The sequence below is a fragment of the Callorhinus ursinus genome, unplaced genomic scaffold (assembly GCF_003265705.2).
Source record: "Callorhinus ursinus isolate GAN/ISIS: 27379988/994484 unplaced genomic scaffold, GSC_fseal_2.0 scaffold124, whole genome shotgun sequence".
NCBI classification, from domain to species: Eukaryota; Metazoa; Chordata; class Mammalia; order Carnivora; family Otariidae; genus Callorhinus; species Callorhinus ursinus.
In genome coordinates this window covers 500,380-522,683 of record NW_027397186.1, presented here as the reverse complement: position 1 = coordinate 522,683, position 22,304 = coordinate 500,380, and the positions used below count along the sequence as shown (strand labels likewise).

Here is a 22,304-nt window from a genome sequence, read left to right as displayed (position 1 = left end):
TTAATAACAAATTTCATTACTCATCAACACATCAACAACAAAAATAATCCAGAAAAGGGAGAGACTAATCAACATGTAGGGAAGAATGTATTGCAAATACTAGTTTCCTCCTGCTGTAAAAGTATACATCTCTCAAACTCCGTATGAAAGGTAATTGATAATACATCTTTATAGTCATAAAACTGCCATGCACAGATATTCTACCCCTGTCAAGGGGGTATCCAAACAGACAAAATTTTTATTTGTGTCCAGGGAGAAAAATGCTCTAACTGTTGAATACAAGTATTTGATTTCAGCAACAAGTCAATCCCCAGAGCAGACATGGATGCACCAGGTTCTCCTTTGATGGCACCAACATCCAGCTAAGTCAGCTTGCCCTGATTCCCTGAGCACTAAATAAATAATCTTCTGATGATAATTTGGTTTCTGATAGAGATTGATATTAAGGAGAGAACATTCTGAGCAGCAACCACCAAGAATCTGGTCTACTTGGAAGTTATTTTTCAACAGAAATTATCACTTTTTTTTTCCAAAAAGAAATTCTGCCCCACTTGATAATATGTTCTTTACTCTGCAAACTTAGAAATGCTCAGTAAACAGGGGACTCTGTGCTCAAACAAAGATCTTGTATTATTACACTTACCCTTTCAATGGTCAACAGGGCCAGAGAGTTACACTAAGCCCAATCTCAATGGTGGACCGAATTATATGCGCATGAACCTGTAAGGATGAACTTATCCCTCCAGTAGGGCCTCCTGCTCTCCCCACCTCCCTTCTCCCTTCCCCCAGGCCTATCCGCAAACACACACATTGTCCAAACCCTTAACACAAGGCCTGAGAGGGACCCAATGGACAAGATCAAGTGTGGAAGTACACCATTCTGAAATATAAATATCTGTTATCCTGCTTAAAACCACAGCTCAGAGCAGGGCAGACCAGGGGCCATTATCCTAGTTCTGTACCCTAGGATGGTAGCAAGATAGTTCTTGTTTAAAGGCAAGGAAGAGCCACAGTTCGGAGAAACCAGAAAAAACCTTCAGCCTGGGATGTGATGTAAATCGAATGTACAAAGATAACACTGAAAATAGAATCATTCTTAGAAAAGCCATTTTCAAGGGAACTTAGCAGAGAAATTAACCAAAAAAGAGGTATAAACACAAAATTTGCCTGAACCACGGCAATTTGCTAAACCCACACTTGGGATGTTTATTGAGACAAGGCAAATTATAATATGAATTTAAAAAAAGAAAGCCAGTTTTCTGAGTCTTGAAATATTATGCTTTGGGTGACAATTTATAAGAGAACTACACTCCATTTTTGTAAAATTACCTATGAACACATTTGACTGGGGTAGACCCACTTAAATTCCTAAAACCTTTAGATGAGAACAAAACCAAATATCCTCCCAGTTTCTAATTTCCTCGGTTTCCCGGGAGCTGCCATCATCTCTAAAGAGAGCACACTTGGTCCTCCCTGTCCCCGTGATCTGCCACAATCATGGCCACAATCCTAGAGCCATACCCTTCCCCAAATGATTGATTTAGTTTTTTTATTCATTTGAGAGAGAGAGAGAGAGAGAGAGAGAGAGAGAGGGTGTATAGGAGCAGGGGGAGGGGAGAGGGAGAGCAGACTCTCCTCTGAGCAGGGAGCCCAACAAAGCAGGGGCTGGATTCCAGGAGCCCAGGTTCATGATCTAAGCAAATGCTTAACCGACTGAGCCACCCAGGTGCCCTGTGAATATTTTTTTAGGTGTTCAAGCTACACATCTGGGTTAGAAAACAAGTCTCTATTTTCTAAAGTATCTCCAATGAATATTTTTTAGGAGAAAATTAAAAAAATTTTAAATCAGGCTCCAAAAATTTAGTTATAGTATCATCTAATTTTACGTAGAGAATATATAGAAATATGGATAGTAAAAGCGTCTGAAAGGGCATACACTCAGTTTCAATTCTGCGCTTCTCTCCTCAGCTGCCACAGTTCCTTACAGTTACACTCTGTGCCTCCTCTCTGGGAATCACATCCACTCCCATGTCCTCAATTACCATTCATCCTCTGGTGGTTCCCAAATCTTTTCTCCCCCCCTGAGTGCCAGCTGAATACATTCAAATGACAATAGGCTGTCTCCATCTGGATATCACATAAATTCCTCAAACTCAATTTATTTTAAGTGGATTAGCCTTCCCCTCCCAAATCTTTTTCTCCTACCTAGTAACAGAGCAAGAAAAATGTTAGCTGCCTTTTCCCACGCCCACCCATAAAACTAGTGTCAAATGAGTCTCCACTTGTACGTGATTCAATAGGGTCACCATATGCAACAACTTGAAGCCAACTAGTCCCTGACCCTTTCATCTAATATAGACAACATTAAGGTAAGTATATGGAAGCCTGGGGCTGGAAGCAGACGGTCACTGAACAGAGGATTCTACCCTTTCCTGATCTCACTAGGAATATGTTGTGGAGGCTGGTGAGATCATGTATGAGGAAACACTGAGTCCTGTGAAATAAGAAAACCTTATTCCTCTGAGAAATTATTTTAACAGTTGTCTTGCAGGAATGACAGAACTCTACACACTAGTCACTTAATAAATGCTAACCTTTATTGTTGCTATTATTTATTAAATGACACTGACACATGGCAGAATGCCCCCAGCAAAATAAAAGTCAACCAAAAAAACAAAAACAAACAAACAAAAAACTATCAACCCTGCATTCTAGGGAACTAAGGGTGCTCATTTTTCTTAGCTAACTGCTCTGTGCCAGAACATTCTAAGTATTTTGCATGTATTATTTAATTTAACCTTCATGACAAACCCCATCTTCATCACTCATCTAGCATTTCAGAGAGGAAATTTTAACCCATCTCATTTTTAATCTAAACTGTTTTCTACTCAGTACATGCTCCACCCACCTGCTTCATTCCCAACACTTCCTTTTTCAAAAATTTCCAAAAAACCAGTATTCATTTTATATAAATAAGAACACGTGGATGAATAAAAAGTAAAAAGGTAAAGATCACTCATTATCCTTCCACTCAAATATACCAGTTACTGTTTAGATAACTATAATTCCATAGTAGTGTCTACTTTAAAATATGTTTTACTAATTCAAAAAAGAAATGGAACCATTCTATGAACACTGCTATCTAACCTACTTTTTTCATATAACAATGCAGAATGAATATCTTTTCCTGGCAATATGGATTTGAATCAACATAGCTAACATATATACCATGTGAACGTTCCTCAATTTATTGAACCAATCCGGTGTGCTAGACACTTAGGTTGCTTCTGATTCTTACTGTTTTGGACAGTACTGGGATGGATAGCCTTGTACATACAGTCTTTAGCCAGTTATTCAATTATTTCCTTAGGACAAAGGGTTTACATACTTTAAGGCTTATATGTATTACCAAATGGCCCTCCACAAACCTGTACAAACTCAGTGTAAATTCATTCCTACCACCAGGGTTTGGTAGGATCCATTTTTCCACACCCTCATAAACACTGCACAGCTGGTGAGAGAGGCCTCTATATGAATTCCAATTATTCTTTCTGGTCAAAAATATTTAATGGCTCTTGGTGTTCAGTGGGATACTATTCAAACAGCTCTCCACAAACTGGCTTCGCTCAGCTTTCCAAATTTATTTACTTTCCATTCCCCACACTCTCCACTCTAAGTAGACTAGTCTCCTCACTGTCATAGGAAAAGGGTTCTTACCTTCATGCCTTTCTCAGCCTAGTGCCCCCTCACTCCCGCTCTTGGAAAGCCTAAGGACCTACCCCATTCAGGAATCATTTTAGATGGTCCACTTCTTCTAGGAATCTGAAGCTGACTATTATATCCCCCAGAAGCTTTTGCTTCCTCTATGCTCTGAGAGCACACATTTGACAATGAGTATATGCTCCAGATATTCTGTTATCTTCTTGTTTGTATATTTCTTATCTCTCCAACTAGATTATAAAACCAAAGGACAAGGATGGTCTCTTTCTTTTTTCTTTTCAGCATTAACACACAACTTTATTGATGATACACAAAGTTAATGCAAATGACAGGAGGGAGCTTACTTATGACCAACGGGTTCACTGTCACGCAAAAGAAATAGTAAAAATATTTCAATCTAGGCAGCGAGATAAAAAGCAACAAACATGTTTTCAGAACAGGTAGTGATATTCATTCATCCAGCTTAGACCTGAAAACCAACTCAGATAAACATCAGCCTTGATGATACAATGATACTCATCACTCAAAATTGGCAGCTGAAAGGGTTCCTTTACCATATAAACAAGGTGGAGAAAAAGGAATAGTTTTACAATGTGTGTTGCTTCTAAACTACAAAATCAAGAAGTTATTCCTGGCTCTTTGGGAACATACGCTCGGCCAGTTTGGCCATGAATTTCCCAACCTTTACTTTCACCAAAAAATCATGGTGACTTTCTATCCCCAGAATCTTGTCAGCACACACTTGAAATTCTTTTAAAAAGAAAAACAGTGAACCTTCGCTGAATTGATTCTGAGTAGGTTCATTTTCTTCCCATTTAAAATTGTCATTTATGTTCTCAAATATGACCAGAAGTTTAAGAATAACCTCTTTGTTCTCCTTCTTATTAAAGAGGGAACCAAGAGAAGAGGGCACTTGGGCCCTGAGCAGTTCTCTAGCCATGGCTGGATTTTCAGCCAAATTCAAAAGGAGTTTCAAAACCTGAAATTTGGTTTCTTCGTTTCCCGCTGAAAATAGGCGAAAAAAGTCTGAAATGGAATTAGCAAGCATGTGCTGATATTCATTAGTAACAGTCATATTTGTAAGCAATCTTAGTCCAGCCAGCTGCACCGATGAGTTCAAGCGAGAAGTGATTGTGTCATCACACACTTGATTCATGTATATCTTAAGCCTGCGCTGATTTTCAGCATTCACACTCAAGTTATTCAGCACAATTAAAGCCTTTTCCTTAACTATGGGATCCCGAGTATTGAGAATCTTTGCTACAATTGGGAGGCCACCCAGATCACGAATAATATCTCTGTTAAATGCGTAAGCAGCATTGTTACCCAGAGCAATTAAAGCTGCTTCAAGAATATAAGGCTTTTCAGACATCTCAACCAAGCAAAGAACTTTCTGCAGCTCTTGCGGGGACAAAATAGTATCATCTGAATTGGGGGAAGCCCGTTTCTGAACAGCACGGCGAGCCCGGGTAGCCCTGGCCCTTGCTCTGGCCCTTGCTCTGGTTCCAGCCTCAGTCCCAATCCGGGCCCAAGGTGGGTACCACACTATGCCCTTGTTCTCATTGTTGTCATCATCATCATCAGACCAGTCATTGTACCGGGCCCCAGGGCAGTCCCCAACATCATCCACATCCCCAGACCCACCCTCAGCCATTTTCTCCTTGTTCTGTTTTCTTCCCCGGGTCAGTCTATAGATGCAATAGCAGGCTCCAGCCCCAATCACCAGTCCCGCAGTCACCCAGCCTACTTTCCTGGCGTAGCCCATGCAATCGTCCCTGACAATAGCAGGGACCAAGGAACAGAGTATTCACTCAGGCTGGGAGAGAGGAGGGCTATGGGCCTGGGTGCAGGCCTGTGGAAGGTGATTGTCTTCAGCCACTTCAAGGCCACAGTAGCTGACACTGGAGGTGGACCTGGGGGTGGAGGAAGGAAATGGGGTTTGAGTTTCTCTTCTGTGTTGCCCCATGCAGAGAGTTGCACAGAAGGACAGGAGAGTCATAAATGAGTAGTTGGTAGGAAATGTAGACTGTTAACAAACCCTCTATATCCTCCTCCTTTCAGCCTCCCTCTACCCTCCCCAGCCCACTCTCATCCTGAGCCTAGAGAAACGCAATGGAGCCCTTAGTCTCTGTTGGGGCCTCAGCCACCCCAACCTCGGGTGTCCCCAGGGAGTGGCACTGTTGCACTAACCTCCTCCAGACAGGCGGTCGGTCCCTTTTTCCCTCCCCTGGAGGTGTGCCACGCCCAACAACCCTTGCGATCTGCAAGAGACCAGAGCCAGGGAGAACTGAGAACTTGATGGATTGATGGGCTTTCCTGATTCACCCTCCAGTCTGTCAGATTTTCGTAACCTCTATGCCATCCGAAACATGCATACGCCTGCCCCTTCCCTAACCCGAAACGGGAGGGATATTAGGGAAATAAGGTAGGATGGGGTGAGCTTGTCCAACTGTGGCTGATTTCCAGCCCCTCCCCCATTCCGGGCAGCCCCCACGCCTACACCGACCTCTACTGATCCGAGGAAACTTCCTCCCTCGCTTCAAGGTACCACCTGCTACAGCAGACCTGCAGGATGACAGATCGAAAACATGGGGACTAAGTGGTGTTGAGAGAGGAGGATTATGAACAAACTCTCTGATAGGTTTTCCTTCTGTCATTCTCCCCAACCCCCACCCCCACCCCACCCCCCGCCACACACACACACACACACACACACACACACACACACACACACCGAACGCCATTTCACCACAGTCCCGAGAGTGTAAGAAACACACTCAGCCTCAGCCCTAACCTAGATTATTGCCATCTCTGGCTTCTCCCTAGCCCCCACCACCGCCCCTCTTAGGGTCCCCAGATAGCCTTACCCTCAAATCGACCTTCACCGATTGGGGTTAATTTCCTTCCTCTTCTCTTGCCTGGCGTAGTGCCGCAACCTACGGAAAGACTGGCAACCCAGGAGAGGCAACCCAGGAGAGGCTCGGACCCCCTAGACACAGAGCCATGGTCAGGAAGGCACAGCCACAGTCAGAAAGACGGGAAACGGCCGCTACTGAGCGCTTGGTGGACGACCAGTCCCCAGAGCACGAAACTCTTTCCTAATTCAGAGGCCTGGTTGTCAAAGGTTTCCCACCCCTATTAACCCCCCTCAGGGTTCTGCCGACATCACATTGCACCTTCCTCCTCCCCAAATGTCCAGCCTTTCCCCGCCAGCGCCGTCCTGAAGGACTGGGGGGCCAACACCCAGGCCACAGCTCCCTTTCCGGATTACGGCCTCGGCTCCCAGCAGATTCCCAACACCCGTTCTCTGGGCTCCTCCCTAACCAGCCCCCTGCTCACCATTTCGCAGCATCGAAATGGGCTGCGGGCGGGACAGATGTCTTGGAAAGCTGGCGGCGAGGGGAAGAGACGGCGGAGGCGCCTCAGGACCCGCGACGGTCTCCGCCCTACGCCCTTGGCCCCCCCACCTTATGGAATCTCCCTGGCACTGACCTGCAAGAATCCGGGACAATTTCCTTCTTCTCCTCCTCCTTCCCTCTGCCGCAGGCCCGCTGGCCCTCAGGGCAATGGGGAGCTGGTACTCAGACGGGAACAAGGACCAGAACAAGAAGGACTTCTGCACACGTCAGCTCTTGGTCACGTGAGAGCTACGTCATCCACCAACTCGGGTCCCTAATTTCCCCTCCCACCAGCAGTGCGGCAGAAGAGGGCCCGCCCCCCTCCATTCCCTCCCCCACACCAGGCCTGGTTACTCTTTCTTCTTTGCTAATCCCATCTCCCCGTAGTTGTGTTTGCCTTCCTTGGATTACCAGGAAGGGACAGCATCTTCCCCAGGGGCTACTGGCCACTTGTACTTTTTTGAAAAATTGCCTCTTCCTTCCCTAAGCTCCTGGGACAGCAACCTCTCCTTCAACCTCCCCGCCTCCCAGCTATTAATGTCTACCATTTCCTCTGAAATCTAGTCCCAGATCTGGAACGAAATAGCCATCAAAAAAGGAGACCTGGAGTGAGAGTGTGGTTTGTTTGTTTTGTTTTGTTTTGTTTTACTTTCTTAATACTTTTTTTGTTCTTTTTGTCCTGCCCTCTCCTGCCCCCAGCCAGCATTCTTTTGTGAGAAAAAAATTACTGTATAGCTATTCTCATTTGGAGGGGGGAAGAGTGGGAGTTGGGAGAGTGATGTTGGGTGATGGCCTCCAAAAGCCCCACATTTTCTAACTCATGGGGAGTGCTACACACCTCACTCCAAACAATCTTAATGTCTTGAGGCCTAGCATGTAACACCACCCTGAATGAGCTCATTAGAGTGTCTGAGATTGCATAAATCTTCTGACTAGGCCAGGGTTCTAAACAGGAGAGCGACAGACTTTCACTTGCATCGGTTAGCAAGAAAGAGGCATGGAGCCCTCAGAAGGCAGTAACAGAAAAGGTTGAGTAGAAGTCACAGCTACATAGTGGGTACCTGTCCAAAAAGGCATGCACACTGACAAAGTAGGTAGCATAAAAGAATATTACAAAAATACTTGGATTCAAAGAGAGAATATCACCTTGAAATAAATAAGTATTAGAGAAACCCTGAGACGAAGATAAAATTGGCTGAACTTGGCCTCTGGCTTCTAGTCATTAGTGTGGAGCCATTTCACTGACTGGTTTAGTGAGCTCAATGATTCACCTGTCAGCAATGACTGAACCATTTTTTTTTATATTGGGAAAAGTGATAAAAATAATGTCAGAACGTTGGGATCTACAGTGGATAGTCCTTAATAGTTCAGATATAAGGCTATTATCTAAGTATAACTTGTACAATCCACAGACAATACGGGAGCCAATCAAGAGACTGGAGAGTTTGGGTATAGGCAGAACTCCGGAGAAGTTCTGTGTAACTTCTAGGAGGCAGTACTAGGATATGACTGAAATTTAGCAAACAGAAAACCAAATCAACTACGTGATACTGTGTTCAGAGAAAGATCATGTGCAGCATGGGGCTTATTCAAGCATGGGAGTGTGTGAAAAGAAGAGTCAGAGGACTAAGGGTTGGTAGTTTCCCACCCAAGCGCTGTCTGGGGAGAGGGAGTCCTGGCTAAGATGAATGGAACATTCAGCTTTCCTTGGCAGAGCCATCCCCATAATGTGTAAGAGTACTTCGAGCTTCCTTAACTGAAAGCCACTTCTTAAGGTGAACCAGTACCCTTGCTCTGATTGCAGGCTCACCAAGCAACTTCTGAGGTTGCAGCTTCTTAAGTAGTAGCTTGCTTACAGAGAGAATGGACTGTTAAAACTGACAAAAACATTCAGTACCCTCTGACAGTTGTATTTCTCAGGGTAAATTATTCACTTGTCACTCCTATCGGTACTTAGTTTCCCTTTTGGCCCACTTAAAGGGGGGGGGATGCAGAGATGCATGGGTTCCGGTGTTCAGATCTAGATTTATATTCAAGTCTCTATGAATGGGGGTCTTTTCTTGATAGAGACCTCTGCTTTCATTTATCATGCAACAATGAGGGCAAGACGCTGATATATAAATACAACCCTAAGGAATCCTGTCAGGAAAGCCAGGTCACTCTGGCTTAGAATACGATCCTGTGCATCACCATTTCTGAACTGTACCTCTCTGATGTTTAGTGAATGTGAAAACCACAACTAAGGCATTTTGTGGCACGCAGGCCCCCAGCATCTCATTCACGCCTGGACAATGGGTTAACATCCAAAGTCATTTAAAAGGCTCCAGCAAGGGGCGCCTGGGTGGCTCAGTTGGTTGAACCTTTGGCTCAGGTCACGATCTCAGGATCCTGGGATTGAGCCTCGCGACCAGCTCTGTGCTCAGCGGGGAGTCTGCTTCTCCCTCTCCCTCTCTCTCTGTGCTCTCTCACTCTCAAATAAAAAAATAAAAGAAAAGGCTCCAGCAAATCAACTGTCTGAAACAACTTACATTCCTCTCTGGGAAAAGAAAGGAAGTGAATTTTACATTTTACATCCCCCCTTTTTCCCCCCAGCAAAAGGGTGGGCATTGTGCCCAAAAGAGACCAACTCAATACTCTCTTACTAAAATTTAAATCTAGAATGCAGATTTAAAAAAAGAGCAGAACAATGGCATCCTGAAGAGACTGTCTGTGAATTCCTCCTACCTATCCGCCTCAGAGCTGACCCTGGTCCGCAACACTCCCTCATTGTTTCAGTTAAACCAGGTTTGGGTTCTGTTGCCTTGCAACCAAACAAAATTAACTAATACACAACACAAAAACAAATAACACAATACAAAAAGTAATATAGCTTCTTAAAATAAAGATCTTCTCTCTGTATTTTTTTCTCACTCTCTATAATCCCATTAATGTTAGCATCTGCTGATCCTTTTTTGTTTGGCAGCACTGTCTAAGACAACTATCACCTGGGACCACATACCAGTTTGAGCCAAAAGGTTCCTTTCAGCGGTGGCTTCACAGAGCCTTCTGCAGGCTCAGGAACTTTTAACAGGCTTGTCTGAGGAACTGCTTAAGGATTTTCCTTTTTTGCTTTTGAAACGGTATGTCAGGCAAATAGCATGCCCTTAAATAGTTGTTGATGGATGTATAATGGAGAGCAAAGTAGATTTTAAATGCTAGCTTCTAGGTTCCCCGGTAGAAATTATGGATCTAAATGACAAAGAAGTGAGAGAAATTGAAAGGGTTATCATTTCCATGGAGTATGGGACGTTTTAGAGAGGGAGTGGATTCAAACGGGAAAGGTCTGACAGGGAAAAGTCTGACGGACTGGGAAAATGGTGGTCGGGGAGTTACACATTGGAATAACCGGAAAACATACCAAAGTGGGGGAGGGAGATACTTTATACTAGTAAGGAGAGGGAAAAGTGGCGCTTTTATCCTTGAGGCTTTGTTAAGCTTTACAAACTCCTTAGTTCTTTCTAATGTATACATTCAAAACAAGCAAAAGCCACTTATATAATTACTTAGCAGCCAAAAATTGAATGATGGACAGTTAGATTTGTTAGTAAAGCTTCATAAATAGAATTCGCTTGTCTAGGAGAAGAAAGTAAAGGGAGACAAAAAGAACAGTAGAAGCAGATGATGCAGAACGAATGTGGTAAGCATTTTTAGAGAAAAGGGGTGTGACACTGGTGAAGGAGTTTGGACTATAAACGTTTTGAGGAAGACGGAAAGTTGTGATGTGTTCTTGACTTTTGAATATTCACCAGCAAGGCACTCTGGGCTCCCTGGCTCACCTCCTGAAAGGGCCTCCCCCACACAGGGGCCCCTCACAGGGGGAGCTTCCTGCTGGGGTGTCATATTTCAACGTTCTAAGAAAGAGGCTGCCTGAAAGGTCTATATTTAGAGTATGACTCCCTATCAGGGACAGCTGAATGTCTGGGGACTAACTTCTGCATACTTTGTCCCTGAGTTCTGGGATTATTCTGAGGGGCTTGTATGGGTGGTGCAGTGAACTTGTAACAGAAGGTAGGGAGTGAAAAGGCCTCTTTTCAGCTGGTGGTGACTGCTTGGCAGCCTGTAAACTATGCTTTTCGTGAGGGAAAAATGACACCGATTTCAGGGGTGTTGCAGTGATTCACAGTCACCCACAGACCCTCACCGCTGTCTCCACTGGAAGATGCTGAGCACTAGGGGCTGCCGGGGATGACAGACATATAGTACATGAACAACAGATCCCGGAGATACCTCATGAGTGTCACAATTAAATGAAAATTCCACCCGCTAAGCCTCATTTCCATCGGTGGGAGAGCAGGGACAACTCTAATTTATGGATAATTTCTGAGTTACACCATGAAACTTCAGAATAGACTTTAAATAAAGACTTTTGAACAAAAGACAGGCTAACCTGTGAAGTTACTGATTTCTAAAGTTCATCTGAACGGTAAGATTCAACTGAATTTAGGGTCTGCATAAAGTCTGTCCTTTGAAGCCAGAGTGAAAGCTATCCAGCAATATTCTATGAAGTTCTCAGCCATCTGACACTTAATACTATGAGTTAAGCCAGGAGTAAGAAAGGGATAGTGATTCACTTATTGAAAATGGCCACAAGTAAAACACTGACCACCTCACTATAGATTCATTTTATCCACCAATTTATAAATCATCTGAAAGCACACTGGTTTTGTTTGTAAGGATATATTTTTAAATTTTAATATGCTGTTTGAAAGCTGCTATTTCCTGTGCAGTCAGTAGAAAACATTTTCAACAGGGTACAAATTAATTTAACCAAATCAATGAGGCCTCTCTATTAACTGGAAAATTTTGTTTATTACATATATATATGTATAACACACACACAAATGTACATAACTTGAAATTTTTTTTCTCCAAGTGAAATAGATTTATTATGTTTTCTGGTTACAAAATAATCTAGCTTGAGTCAATAAAAAAGAAAGGAAGAAATAGAACATAAATGTATGAAAAATATTAATAAAAACCTCACGACTTGAGCTTCCTTTTATGCCACCTCCCACCCCCAATTTTGGTGCAGAGACTGGATGTGCAAAGGGGTAGAAATTAAGGACTGGGGGGCAGGCGTTTCAGAGCCAAGGAAAGGATAAGAAATTTCCCCCCAGAAGAAGTATAAGGAATGGCAGACCCAAGAGAAGATGCAGCCCCTTCGTATACTTAGAGAAAGGCAAATTCAAACACCAGAGAGCCACGGCCACTTCTGGTTTAATGGTATTGTTATAGAGGAAAAGAATGACAGGGCCCAATGCGAAGGGGGGAGGTACGGGGCAGGCTGGCGCCTGCCGCACTGCTTGTGGGAGTGGAAACTGGGGGCCAGAGCTCACCGGTGACGTGGTCGTCACGTGACCAAGAGCTGCCTGGAGCAGAAGTCCTGCTAGTCGCCTCCGTCTGGGTACCAGCCCCCCATTACTCCGCAGGCGTGTGAAGGAAGAAGGAAACTAGCCCCGGACCGCGAGGTCGGTAGCAGCCTGGGCTCTGCTTAGAGGCGGGTGGGGAGAGGAGAGGGCCAAGGGCGCCCCGGATCCAGGTTCGGGCTGATTCGGGCTGGGTTCCCTTCCCGCCTACTTTCTAAATACCACCGCCCCCCCCCCCCTTGTGCCCATTTAGCGGAGAGAACCGGCGGACTTTGGGTGGGGGTGAGGCGAGTGGATGGCGGTTGACAGAGACTCCGAAGCAAGGTGCCACACTCAGGGTACTCGTGTCCCGAGTCCTGCTCCGTCCACCAAGCACTCCGTCCCCTCGGTTCCCTGCCTGTTTGCAGGTTTATAGGGTCTGTTGGCCCATAGGTCGCCTCAAAAGTCGTGCCGAGGGAAGGAGCCAACTGCCTTGGGACCGTGCAGGTCCGTGTGAAGGTGGGATGAGCCCTGGACCCTGGCTGGGGGTGGCGTTGGGGGTGGCGGAGGAGGAAGGGCTGGGATCTGCGCGGGCCGGGTCCGAGTCGCCCTCTCCTGGCCCCTTCTTTCTCCACACCCCCTCCCATTTCAGTGCAGGGAAAGGGGTGTGGCGGCCTTTGCTGGGGAAATGGCGGACGATAACGGGGGAGGAGGGGGGAGCCCTCGTTTGGAAAGTCGGGAAGGTGTGAGAAATATTTTAAAGTCAAAGGCTGAAAATGCAGAAAAGTGGGTATTAGGACCCGTGTTCTCAGTGCTGATCCATCCACCACACTTTCAGTTCTCCAAAGCCAGCTGTCTTTCCGACCTTCTGCCAGACTGTCCATCAATCTCCGTGGAAGGAGTACTGACAACAGAAGACGAGGGAAGAAGAAGAAATTTACCTGACATTGGTAGAGGTTGGTGGGAGAGACCTGCCTGTGAATCTTTGGGGGAGGGGGTGGTAGTGGAGGAAACTACCTGAGCGTGTGCCTCTCCATGTCACCCTCCTGGCTGTCATAGCCCAGCCCCATCCCCTGCCCTTTTCTGTAGGGCCTGGGGGAGAAATGGTGGGTCCTGAGGGTAGGTAGAGGTTGACAAAAAGGAACAAAGAAGTAGTTTCCTAATAATCCACCTCTCTCAACCAGAACTCAAACTCCACTCTATTTGTGTAGTGAGGCACAAACTGAGACTCAGCACAAGGCCCTAATATGATTTTGCACCCATAGATTCATCACAAGGGAGCTACAGGAGCCCTGGAGAGGCTGAAGAGGACTACGCTCCACCATTACTCACCCTGGCCCTAAGAATCCTCCTCAATCAGGTGGAACAAGGCCCTCTCCTGTCCTGTCCAAAGGCTGGCACGGACTTGAGCATGGGCCGGGCTCGGGAAGTGGGTTGGATGGCAGCAGGACTGATGATTGGGGCTGGTGCCTGCTACTGTGTTTACAAACTAACCATAGGAAGAGATGACAGTGACAAGTTGGAGGAGGAGGAAGAGGAATGGGACGATGACCAGGAGCTGGATGAGGAAGAACCTGAGCTTTGGTTTGATTTCACAACTATGGCTCGGCCCTGGAGTGAGGATGGGGATTGGACTGAACCTGGGGCCCCTGGTGGCACTGAGGACAGGCCCTCAGGTGGGGGCAAGGCCAACCGAACACACCCAGTAAAACAGCGCCTATTCCCCTATGAACATAAAAATTCTTGGAGCACTCAAAGCTTTAAAAATTTCAGGTGTGTACTTGACCTCTCTAAGTGTCCTTTCATTCAGGGAAAAATGTGGTTTGCTCAGCCCAAGGATGCTGGTTTTTCATTTAGCCATGGTATCAATCGTCATTCGACCAGCCTCTGCGTTGTTGGAAGCACGATCCCCACTCCCGACCCCGCTATTAAGGAGAAGGCTTTCTGTGCTCTGGATAACTTAAATGCAAGGGTTGAAAACCAGGGCCAGATTAAGATGTCCATCAGTGGAGTGTGTCGGGAGACTGTGTCACATTGCTGCAACTCATTTCTGCAGCGGGCCGGATTCAATTTGTTAATAAGCATGACAGTTATTAATCACATGCTTGCCGAGTCCGTTTCAGACTTGAAGTTCCCTTTGATATCCGAGGGAAGTGGATGTGCCAAGGTTCAGGTTTTGAAACTGTCGATGGGTTTGTCTGAAAAGCCAGTCTTGGCAGGGGAATCGCTGGGTGCCCAAACGCTGCTCTCATTCGTGTCCCTCTTGATCAGGAACGGAAACACACAGGCTCTCCCCGACACCCTGGCCTCTTAGATGGCCGCCTCGAGCGGAGCGGAACGGAACGGGACGGAATCCACCCAAAAGCCTGCTGGTGAACACACCCTCGTGTTCTCATTCAAAGAGTCTGCAGTGGGTGCTGTTGGAGATCCAGCCTTAGCCAGTCACCGCATCACGGGGTGCAAGTTACACTTGCTACGTGGAGGACCACACTCTTCTGGGCCAGGCAGGGGTCCCCCCAGAGCTCGGAGTAACTTCTTGGTTTTGCAGTCTGCAGGCCGTGTGCGCTGTCGGTTACTCCCTTGCGGCCTTCCTCCTGCGGCAAAGGGATCCTTTCAGCCGCCAGCCGTGGCTACGGAACATCCTCTAAGAGCATGGCGAGGGAGGCCTTGCCCGTGGCGGTCTCCCTGTCCAAGCCGGGCCGCTTTGTGGAGACCAGACACGTGTCGGGGCTCGTGCTGGAAACGCATCTGTTGCCGCTTAGGTCGAATTCTTTCCCATTTACTCCTTCTTCTATGCGAGTTGATGGACGGAGAACCTGTGCGTCCACGAAGGACACGCCCCTTGTCTGTGCTGTGCTGACTTAACCTCATCCACCCAGGCCTACGTTTGTATGTATCATCAATAAAGTTGTGCGCTTTGATTGGCGAAAACGAGACGTGGAACTTGTCCCTGAGTTTACAGTCTGCATGCAGAGGAAGACGGAAGTAGGAGACCAACGCTGACTCCCTGGGGCTATGCTCCCTGACAGGGGCGCGCTTGTGGGCGCTCACAGGAGGCGGGGGCGGAGGTGGGCGGGAGTGCTCAGGATCAGCCTAGAGAAGGGGCTGGGGGCCAGGGGCGGAAGCCAGGGAGCAGAGGTGGGGCTGGTGGCATCAGGACTGCAGGACACAGCACCCGGGAAGCCGGCGGCACAGTGCCTGGCACCTGGAGCAGGGAAATCCCTCGAGGAAGGGGTTTCTCCTGGACTGCTAGCCTGGGCAGGAAGGGCAGTATCCTTGGGGTCTGCCTACACATCCCCGGGGACCACCTGGCAACCCATCGCCGGGCATTCAGTGCCCAAGTCTAGCAACGATGGCTGCCGCTCGCTGTGTGGCCCCTTGGTGTCCTTCTCTCTCTCTCTCTCTCCTGTGAAGCGGCTGTTAAACCCACTTCTGGGCCCACTCCCTTCCTTGGGAGCCCAAACCCCAATTCCTGGCAGAGGAAGAAAGGTTGGCCCCCACTTCCTTCGGAGGAACCTCCTTTTGGCCCTCTCCCCGGTCCCTTCGGTGACCTCCGAGAAGGGGCCCGTGGAGCCCTCCGTGAACTCCCGGTCAGGGTGGTAGGGCAGACGCTGGGGTGCCTGGCAGGGCTATGGCCGGTCCATCGGGAGAGACGTCTCCGTCACCCCCATCCAAGCTCCCGGCCCCCCTGGGAGGAAAGGAGGAACCCAGCCCTGTGCACGGAACCACTCCGTGGACCTGGAGGACTCAGGCAGCCTCCCCGCTGAGCGCTGCCAGAGCCCTCCCAGCAGCCCTTGGCCCCTGCATCACCAAAGCCAGCTTCCCTGAGTGGTTGTGACGTGTCAAGCGATGGTCCTCTTCCCCTAAGCCCTGGCCCACAACACAGGCCACAAGAAGCTTCCCTTGGGCAGGGCTGCCTCTGTGCCTGGTGCCCTCTCCTGGTCTCCCTGGGATGCTGCTCCGGGCCACGGTGCCCTGGGCATCAGCACTCTGCCTTCTGCATGCTCTCCTCCACACACACCATAGTCGTATTTGTTCCTCCCTCCTCCCGGGCTTTGGGTGGCAGGTGGATTACAACTCTTCAGCTTGTACCCGACCCCTCACCCTTCGGGCTGACTAGCAGGTACGGGAGCTGGCCGGGTCCCAGGACCATCTCTGGGGAATCTTCCAACCTGCAACGGGGACACCGCCTCTCCCCAGGCACTGGCACCTTGGATGGCCAGCATGTGACTTGTGGTTACTGTGACAACACACCCCCAGCAGGGCTCACACACACACACACACACACACACACACACACACACAGCACCCCCGCCCCCCCACCCCCGGGGGCTTCCTCTGCTGGCTGCAGGGCCCTGTCATGTTTCCTAAGAGTTGCTAATGTGACCAACACTTTCTCCCAAGCCAGCCTCACGGGGACTGGGCAATGTTTCCCAAGTAGGGGTGCCCTGCAGACAGCTCCCACACCCACTTGTCCCAGGGGAGCCTGTTTGGCCAATGCTGTCTTCAGCGACACCCCTTCACGCTCAGCTTCCTGAAGCACAGCACAAAGTCAGAAGATCTCCTTCCTCCTGGCTCGGGGTCCCAAATTAACAGGCACCTCCCCACTCCTCTGCGCTCTGCCAAATCCCCATTCGAGTGCTGCCACAGGCAGTTGTCCCCCCTCTCCAAGGCAGGCCTTTGGCCCTTTGGGGCCACAGCTGACTTCTAACACAGGGAGGACCGTGGAGACTGTCTGCTCATCTCCTGAGCAACTGTCTGTCACAGGGAAGCCCGTTGGCGTCCAAGGGTCTCCAGGGTGGGACCCTGGCCCAAGGCAAGAGCTTCCGGTGCCTCTGCTGGCACTGCCCTCCCCCAAACACTCCCCCTGTGTCGTGTAGCTCAGGCCCCTGGTCTGCCCTTTATGCCTTGGTTGCTTGCTGTGCCAGGCAGGAGCCCTAGGGGCGGCGGAGGGGGTTCGGGAGCATGCCTGCCAGTCAGGGCCCAATGGAGACATTCAGAGGCTGTCAGCCCCAGGAAGACTGTGGTGCACCGCTCCCCCACACACACCTAATCCAGAATGGAACGGCGTGGGGCCACCAACACTGAACGTGCCCACCTGCCTGGTACAGTGAACAGATTCTTTCTGGGCTTCCCCGTGGTAAATGTTCGACAAGGGCATCAAAGCTGCAGCTTGTCACACTCCATGGGGAAGTGCCCCGCCTTGAGGGGGCCCACCCCAGCCTAGCCTGCCTCTTGGGTAAATCTGGGGGGCCCGTCCCCGTGGACTGCCTTCCAGCTCCACAAAAGGCCTGGTCTTGCTTCTTACGCATCTCCTGAGGACGTCCACTTTGGGTACCTGTAGGTACCGGCTGCACACCAACTCCCGGTGCCCTCCCCAGCTTGCTACCTCTCCTGGGGGTCTTGGGATTTGCCCTCCCCGCTCCCCGCCCCCATGAAGGGCACACACAGGAGGTTGCACACACCCGGCTTCCAGGCCCATACAGCCAGTCTCAGACTCTGCCTCCTCACCGGGACCCCATGCGCCGGTCTCAAAGCCGTTTCCACCACCAACCCCTCCCTTTGAAGTGCCACCCACGGACAGGCACGGCCCTCACCAGGTCAATCTCTCAGCTGCCACAGCGCCATTCCGCTTCGAGTTTGACAACTGTGGCCAGGGCTGGCCCCAGGCTCCCTTAAGGGCCCCCCCACCCCCAGTTGTTCTAAGATGCAGATGGGCGCCTCACCACAGTCCAGCACAGTCCCGCAGAGGGTTGGCCAATTCCTTGTCTGCTACACATGCCGCAGGCGTCACCTCACACTCTGTCACTTGCCTCCTCTCTTTGCTCAGGGCCTCCAGTTCCCCCTGAGGGCAGGCTCCTTCTCCCTTAGAGCCTCTTGTTTCTATGTGTGGCTTAGGCTGCCCTCCCTCATGCCCTGATTACAGAGAGAGTCTCCTGTATGGTTTCCTAATTCCTTCACACTCTTCCCCTGAAAGGGTTGTCTCACAGATCTCCTTGGAGTTTACCTTTGTGCAAGGTGGGAAGGGTGACCCAACTTCACTTCTTTCCCCCAGCGGGGAACAGGGTAACCCAGCACCACTTATCACTCCGTTCTCCTGCTGCAGTGTGGCACATCTGGGAACCTCATGCACCCTGCGGAGCATCCCCTCTGTGGCTCCCTGGTGTCAAGTCTCCCCGGGACACACCTTTCTCCCAGGAAGCTCTAACTGACTCGGGGACCCTCAGCTCACTGGGGAGCCCTATGGCAAGGGGTGTGTGTGTTAGCAGGGAGGTGGGTGTTGGTGCTTGTGAGCAGGCCTCTGCCCCAGGTTCCTTCTCAGGACATATTCTGGCCCAGAGGAAACTTAGGAACGCTGTCCCCTGACTTACTTTAACAACATGGGAAAGTGGGGACTGGTTTCTTCCCTAACCAAAATTACTTTATTTGTGTGAGAGAAAAGCAAGCTGAATAAACAGTGCTGTGTATATTTTCATAAATATTATCTATGTTATTGCATCATATATGTAATTTTACATTTTCTAAGATTGTATAAATTTTCTTTTAATGATACACAAAGAATGGCATAGCAGTTTCTACCTCCTGACAGATATATTGGGCTTGTATGGGAAAAGTCAGTAAGAGACTCATTTTTTTCTCTGTTTTTTTATGCCTTTTGAATTTTGTACATATATATTTTTTCATTCAAAAATAACAATTACTGTGGGGTGCCTGGGTGGCTCAATCATTAAGCGTCTGCCTTCAGCTCAGGTCATGATCCCGGGGTCCTGGGATCGAGCCCCGCATCAGGCTTCCTGCTCCACGGGAAGCCTGCTTCTTCCTCTCCCACTCCCCCTGCTTGTGTTCCCTTTCTCGCTATCTCTCTCTGTCTGTCAAATATTTGAATAAAATCTTTGAAAAAAAACAATTACTGTTGATTTGTATAAAAGTTCTTGATGTAGCATTGTCATTCTACATTTTTGTGAACTCTATTATTAGTTTTATTATTTTGCTGCTTTTTACTTTCTGACTTTTAAGTAGATATACATAGTTTACAAATTATGACAGTTTTATCTCTTCTTGTTCAATATTTTATAGCTCATTTCTTTTTCTTATCTCATTGCACTGTCAAAGACCTCCAGAACAACAGTATTGATGATACAGTGCATACTTGTCTTGTTTCCCATTTTAATGGTCGATGTTTCTGCAGTAAGGTTGATGTTTGCTGTGTAGGTTTTTGAATAGGTAATCTATCATATATTTATATAATAGAATTTATAAAGCAGTAAAATTGAGTGAGCTAGATCTCTATATATCAGTCTAGACAATTCTCAGAAACCTAATGTTGTGTGAAATAAGCAATTTGTAGAAAGATATGGATAATGCCATTTATATAATTTTAAGCATACAAAACAATGCTATATATTATTTTGGATAGATATATTTCTAGAACAATTTAAAATGGGTACTGAAAGTTGCACATCAATTTTACAATATCAATTACCTCTGGGAAGGGATGGAAGAAAGTGTGACTCTAACAGTATATGTAGTTTAATTTGATCTGTTAATACAAAGATATTAAACAAATACAAGAAAGTGTTAATGTTTATTAATTATGGATGATATATACATATAATCTCATTTTTGTTTGTATCTCTCTTTTTTTAATTACAAAGAAAGATGCGTTGTTCACCCAATACAACCAATAAAAAAAGACCTTCACGGGGCGCCTGGGTGGCTCTTTAGGTCAAGCGTCTGCCTTTGGCTCAGGTCATGATCCCAGGGTACTGGGATCAAGCCCCCGGTGGAGCCCTATGTGGGGTTCCCTGCTCAGCTGGGAGTCTGCTTCTCCCTCTTCCTCTGCCCTTCCCCCATTCATGCTCTCTCCTCTCAAATAAATAAGTAAAATCTTAAAAAAAGACCCTCACCTAGACACATTCTGAAGTAAGTTTTAGAATAATAAAGATTAAAAGGAGACCCTAAAATCTTTCGAGGGTAGAGGAAAAGTCATCTACAGACCATATTGACATCCGACTTCTTATTCATAACACTGGATGGTCAATGTCAATGAATAAATGCCTTTAAATACTTAGAAAATATGCTTTTCTCTATTATTCTATCTCTAAACACACTATCAAGTAGTTATGTGGTGACAATAAAGATGTTTTTAAGACTGAAAGTACTCAGAAAATTTATCTCCTGTGGACCTTCTCTTAGGAGTCATTTGAACATGTCCTCCAACTAAACAAGGTAGTACTCAAGTCAAAAGGAAATACAGAATCAAGGAAATGGTGATCCAAACTTGGGAAAGCAATAAAGGTTAGTGTTAAGATAATAGCTAAACAGCACATTTGGTTGACCAGACCAAAGTGGAACAAAATGGCAGAGGATTTGAGGTAGTGGGTGAACTCATGAATAAAAGGGGACTTGTAAAATCAGTTGAGAGGTTAGAAAAATTAGAGGCAAATAAGGGAGGAAAAGCAATTAGCAGAACCTCTAAGAAAATATTACAGTGATGGTTCCTAATGAACCATGCCTTCTTGTATCCATACCATTGTGTAGTCCCTTCCCACATTGACTCTGGACCCAGCCATTTGAAATTTTGGGGGCAGTTTCAACATAAACAAACATAACCCATGAAGAGGCTTGAACAGTGCATTTTCCATGGGGCTTGCACCCTTCCTAATCTGAAACCACCATGTGTGGGAGCCCAAGCTAACCTGCTGAAGGAAAAAAACATGTAGAATAGACATGAACCGTTCCGACTGATAACCCCTAGAAAGAGATAAAATATAGGACTCCCAGTTAAATTTGAATTTCAGATGAACATAAAACATTTTTCGATATAAGTGTGCCCCAAACTTTGCATGGGACAAACTTATACTAAAACAATTATTATTTTTTTGAAATTCAAATTGAACTGGGCATCTTCTATTTTTATTGTTCTATCTAGCTACCTTAGCTACAGGAAAATCAGCCCCCAGCTAATCTGCCAGCTGGCTTCAGCCACATGAATAACCTCAGGCAAGAATAGCAGAAGAACCAACCAGTCAAGTCCAGTGCAAATTCCTGATCCACAAAACAAGGAGCACATAAGATGGCTGTTTTAAGCTACTGAATTTTGGAGTGGTTTTTTACATAACGATAGATATACAAACAAAAGAAAATGTGTACTTGCTTCAAATAGGCAACAAATTAAGACAGAGTTCAGCATTTGATGATGTATAAGGAAAAAGAACCTATGGAATCTCGAGTCTAAGAACAGTATCACTTAAATGACTCAAGAGCCTTGACCTTGGATTCCAGAACATTTCTAAGAAACTATAGTGGGCTACATTAAATCGGAAGCTAATCCCAAATGTCTCTAGGATGTGACTATTCCAGATAAGATGGGGCATGTTTGAACTAGCGCCTAAGTTATTAAGTAAATATCCCCAGGGTAAGATGCATTCGTAGCCTGATAAAACTTAACACCTAGCTCTACCACACCAGAAGACAGGCGATAAGTAGACCATGGCTGCATGGCTCTCAGAACCATCTGAAGTGACCAAATGGATATAAAGGCAACACTCCAACATCCCACAAAAGACCTAGGTTGAACTTGTGAAAGCAGCTGAAGGAGTCAGTTGGTGTCATCATTAAAGCTATGATGCCTTCATGGAGTCTTGAAAGCAAAAGGAGCTTGAGCTTCTAATGGAGAGAATGCTGCTGATATTTCTTCTTTATATACCATATCTATATCTACATCTACATCTATATCATCCATAACTATATAGAAAGTGCCAGTTTACTTTTATATTATATTCTGTAACAACTGAGTCTC

The 22,304-nt window shown here is 47.0% G+C and overlaps 2 protein-coding genes across 10 annotated transcripts; one reads left to right on the top strand and one right to left on the bottom strand.

Moving 5' to 3' along the window:
• Positions 1-2,575: 2,575 nt before the first annotated feature.
• ARMCX3 (armadillo repeat containing X-linked 3) lies at positions 2,576-7,370 on the bottom strand. 5 transcript variants are annotated; one of them, XM_073889994.1, is made up of 6 exons: positions 7,213-7,362; positions 7,060-7,109; positions 6,588-6,709; positions 6,227-6,285; positions 5,911-5,981; positions 2,576-5,633 (listed from the first exon to the last, which is right to left on the bottom strand). In XM_073889994.1, the coding sequence occupies exon 6, from the start codon at positions 5,483-5,485 to the stop codon at positions 4,346-4,348; it is 1,140 nt and encodes a 379-aa protein (XP_073746095.1). In that variant the 5' UTR covers positions 5,486-5,633; positions 5,911-5,981; positions 6,227-6,285; positions 6,588-6,709; positions 7,060-7,109; positions 7,213-7,362; the 3' UTR covers positions 2,576-4,345. The 5 variants fall into 5 exon arrangements, with proteins under 5 accessions (XP_073746095.1, XP_073746096.1, XP_025728419.1 ...); XM_073889995.1 differs by having other exon boundaries at positions 6,588-6,667; XM_025872634.2 differs by lacking the exon at positions 7,060-7,109 and having other exon boundaries at positions 7,213-7,370.
• A 5,140-nt stretch (positions 7,371-12,510) lies between these two features.
• LOC112824845 (protein ARMCX6) lies at positions 12,511-15,433 on the top strand. 5 transcript variants are annotated; one of them, XM_073889964.1, is made up of 4 exons: positions 12,511-12,625; positions 12,931-13,009; positions 13,341-13,458; positions 13,768-15,433. In XM_073889964.1, exon 4 carries the CDS (start codon positions 13,914-13,916, stop codon positions 14,814-14,816), a length of 903 nt encoding a protein of 300 aa, XP_073746065.1. In that variant the 5' UTR covers positions 12,511-12,625; positions 12,931-13,009; positions 13,341-13,458; positions 13,768-13,913; the 3' UTR covers positions 14,817-15,433. The 5 variants fall into 5 exon arrangements, with proteins under 5 accessions (XP_073746065.1, XP_025728693.1, XP_025728769.1 ...); XM_025872908.2 differs by having other exon boundaries at positions 12,931-13,021; XM_025872984.1 differs by having other exon boundaries at positions 12,517-12,625; positions 12,777-13,009.
• The last annotated feature ends 6,871 nt before the right edge of the window (positions 15,434-22,304 follow it).

Bases quoted from the DNA above. Each gene is read 5' to 3' on its own strand.
- ARMCX3 (XM_025872634.2), bottom strand. From the start codon at position 5,485: ATGGGCTACGCCAGGAAAGTAGGCTGGGTGACTGCGGGACTGGTGATT.
- LOC112824845 (XM_073889964.1), top strand. From the start codon at position 13,914: ATGGGCCGGGCTCGGGAAGTGGGTTGGATGGCAGCAGGACTGATGATT.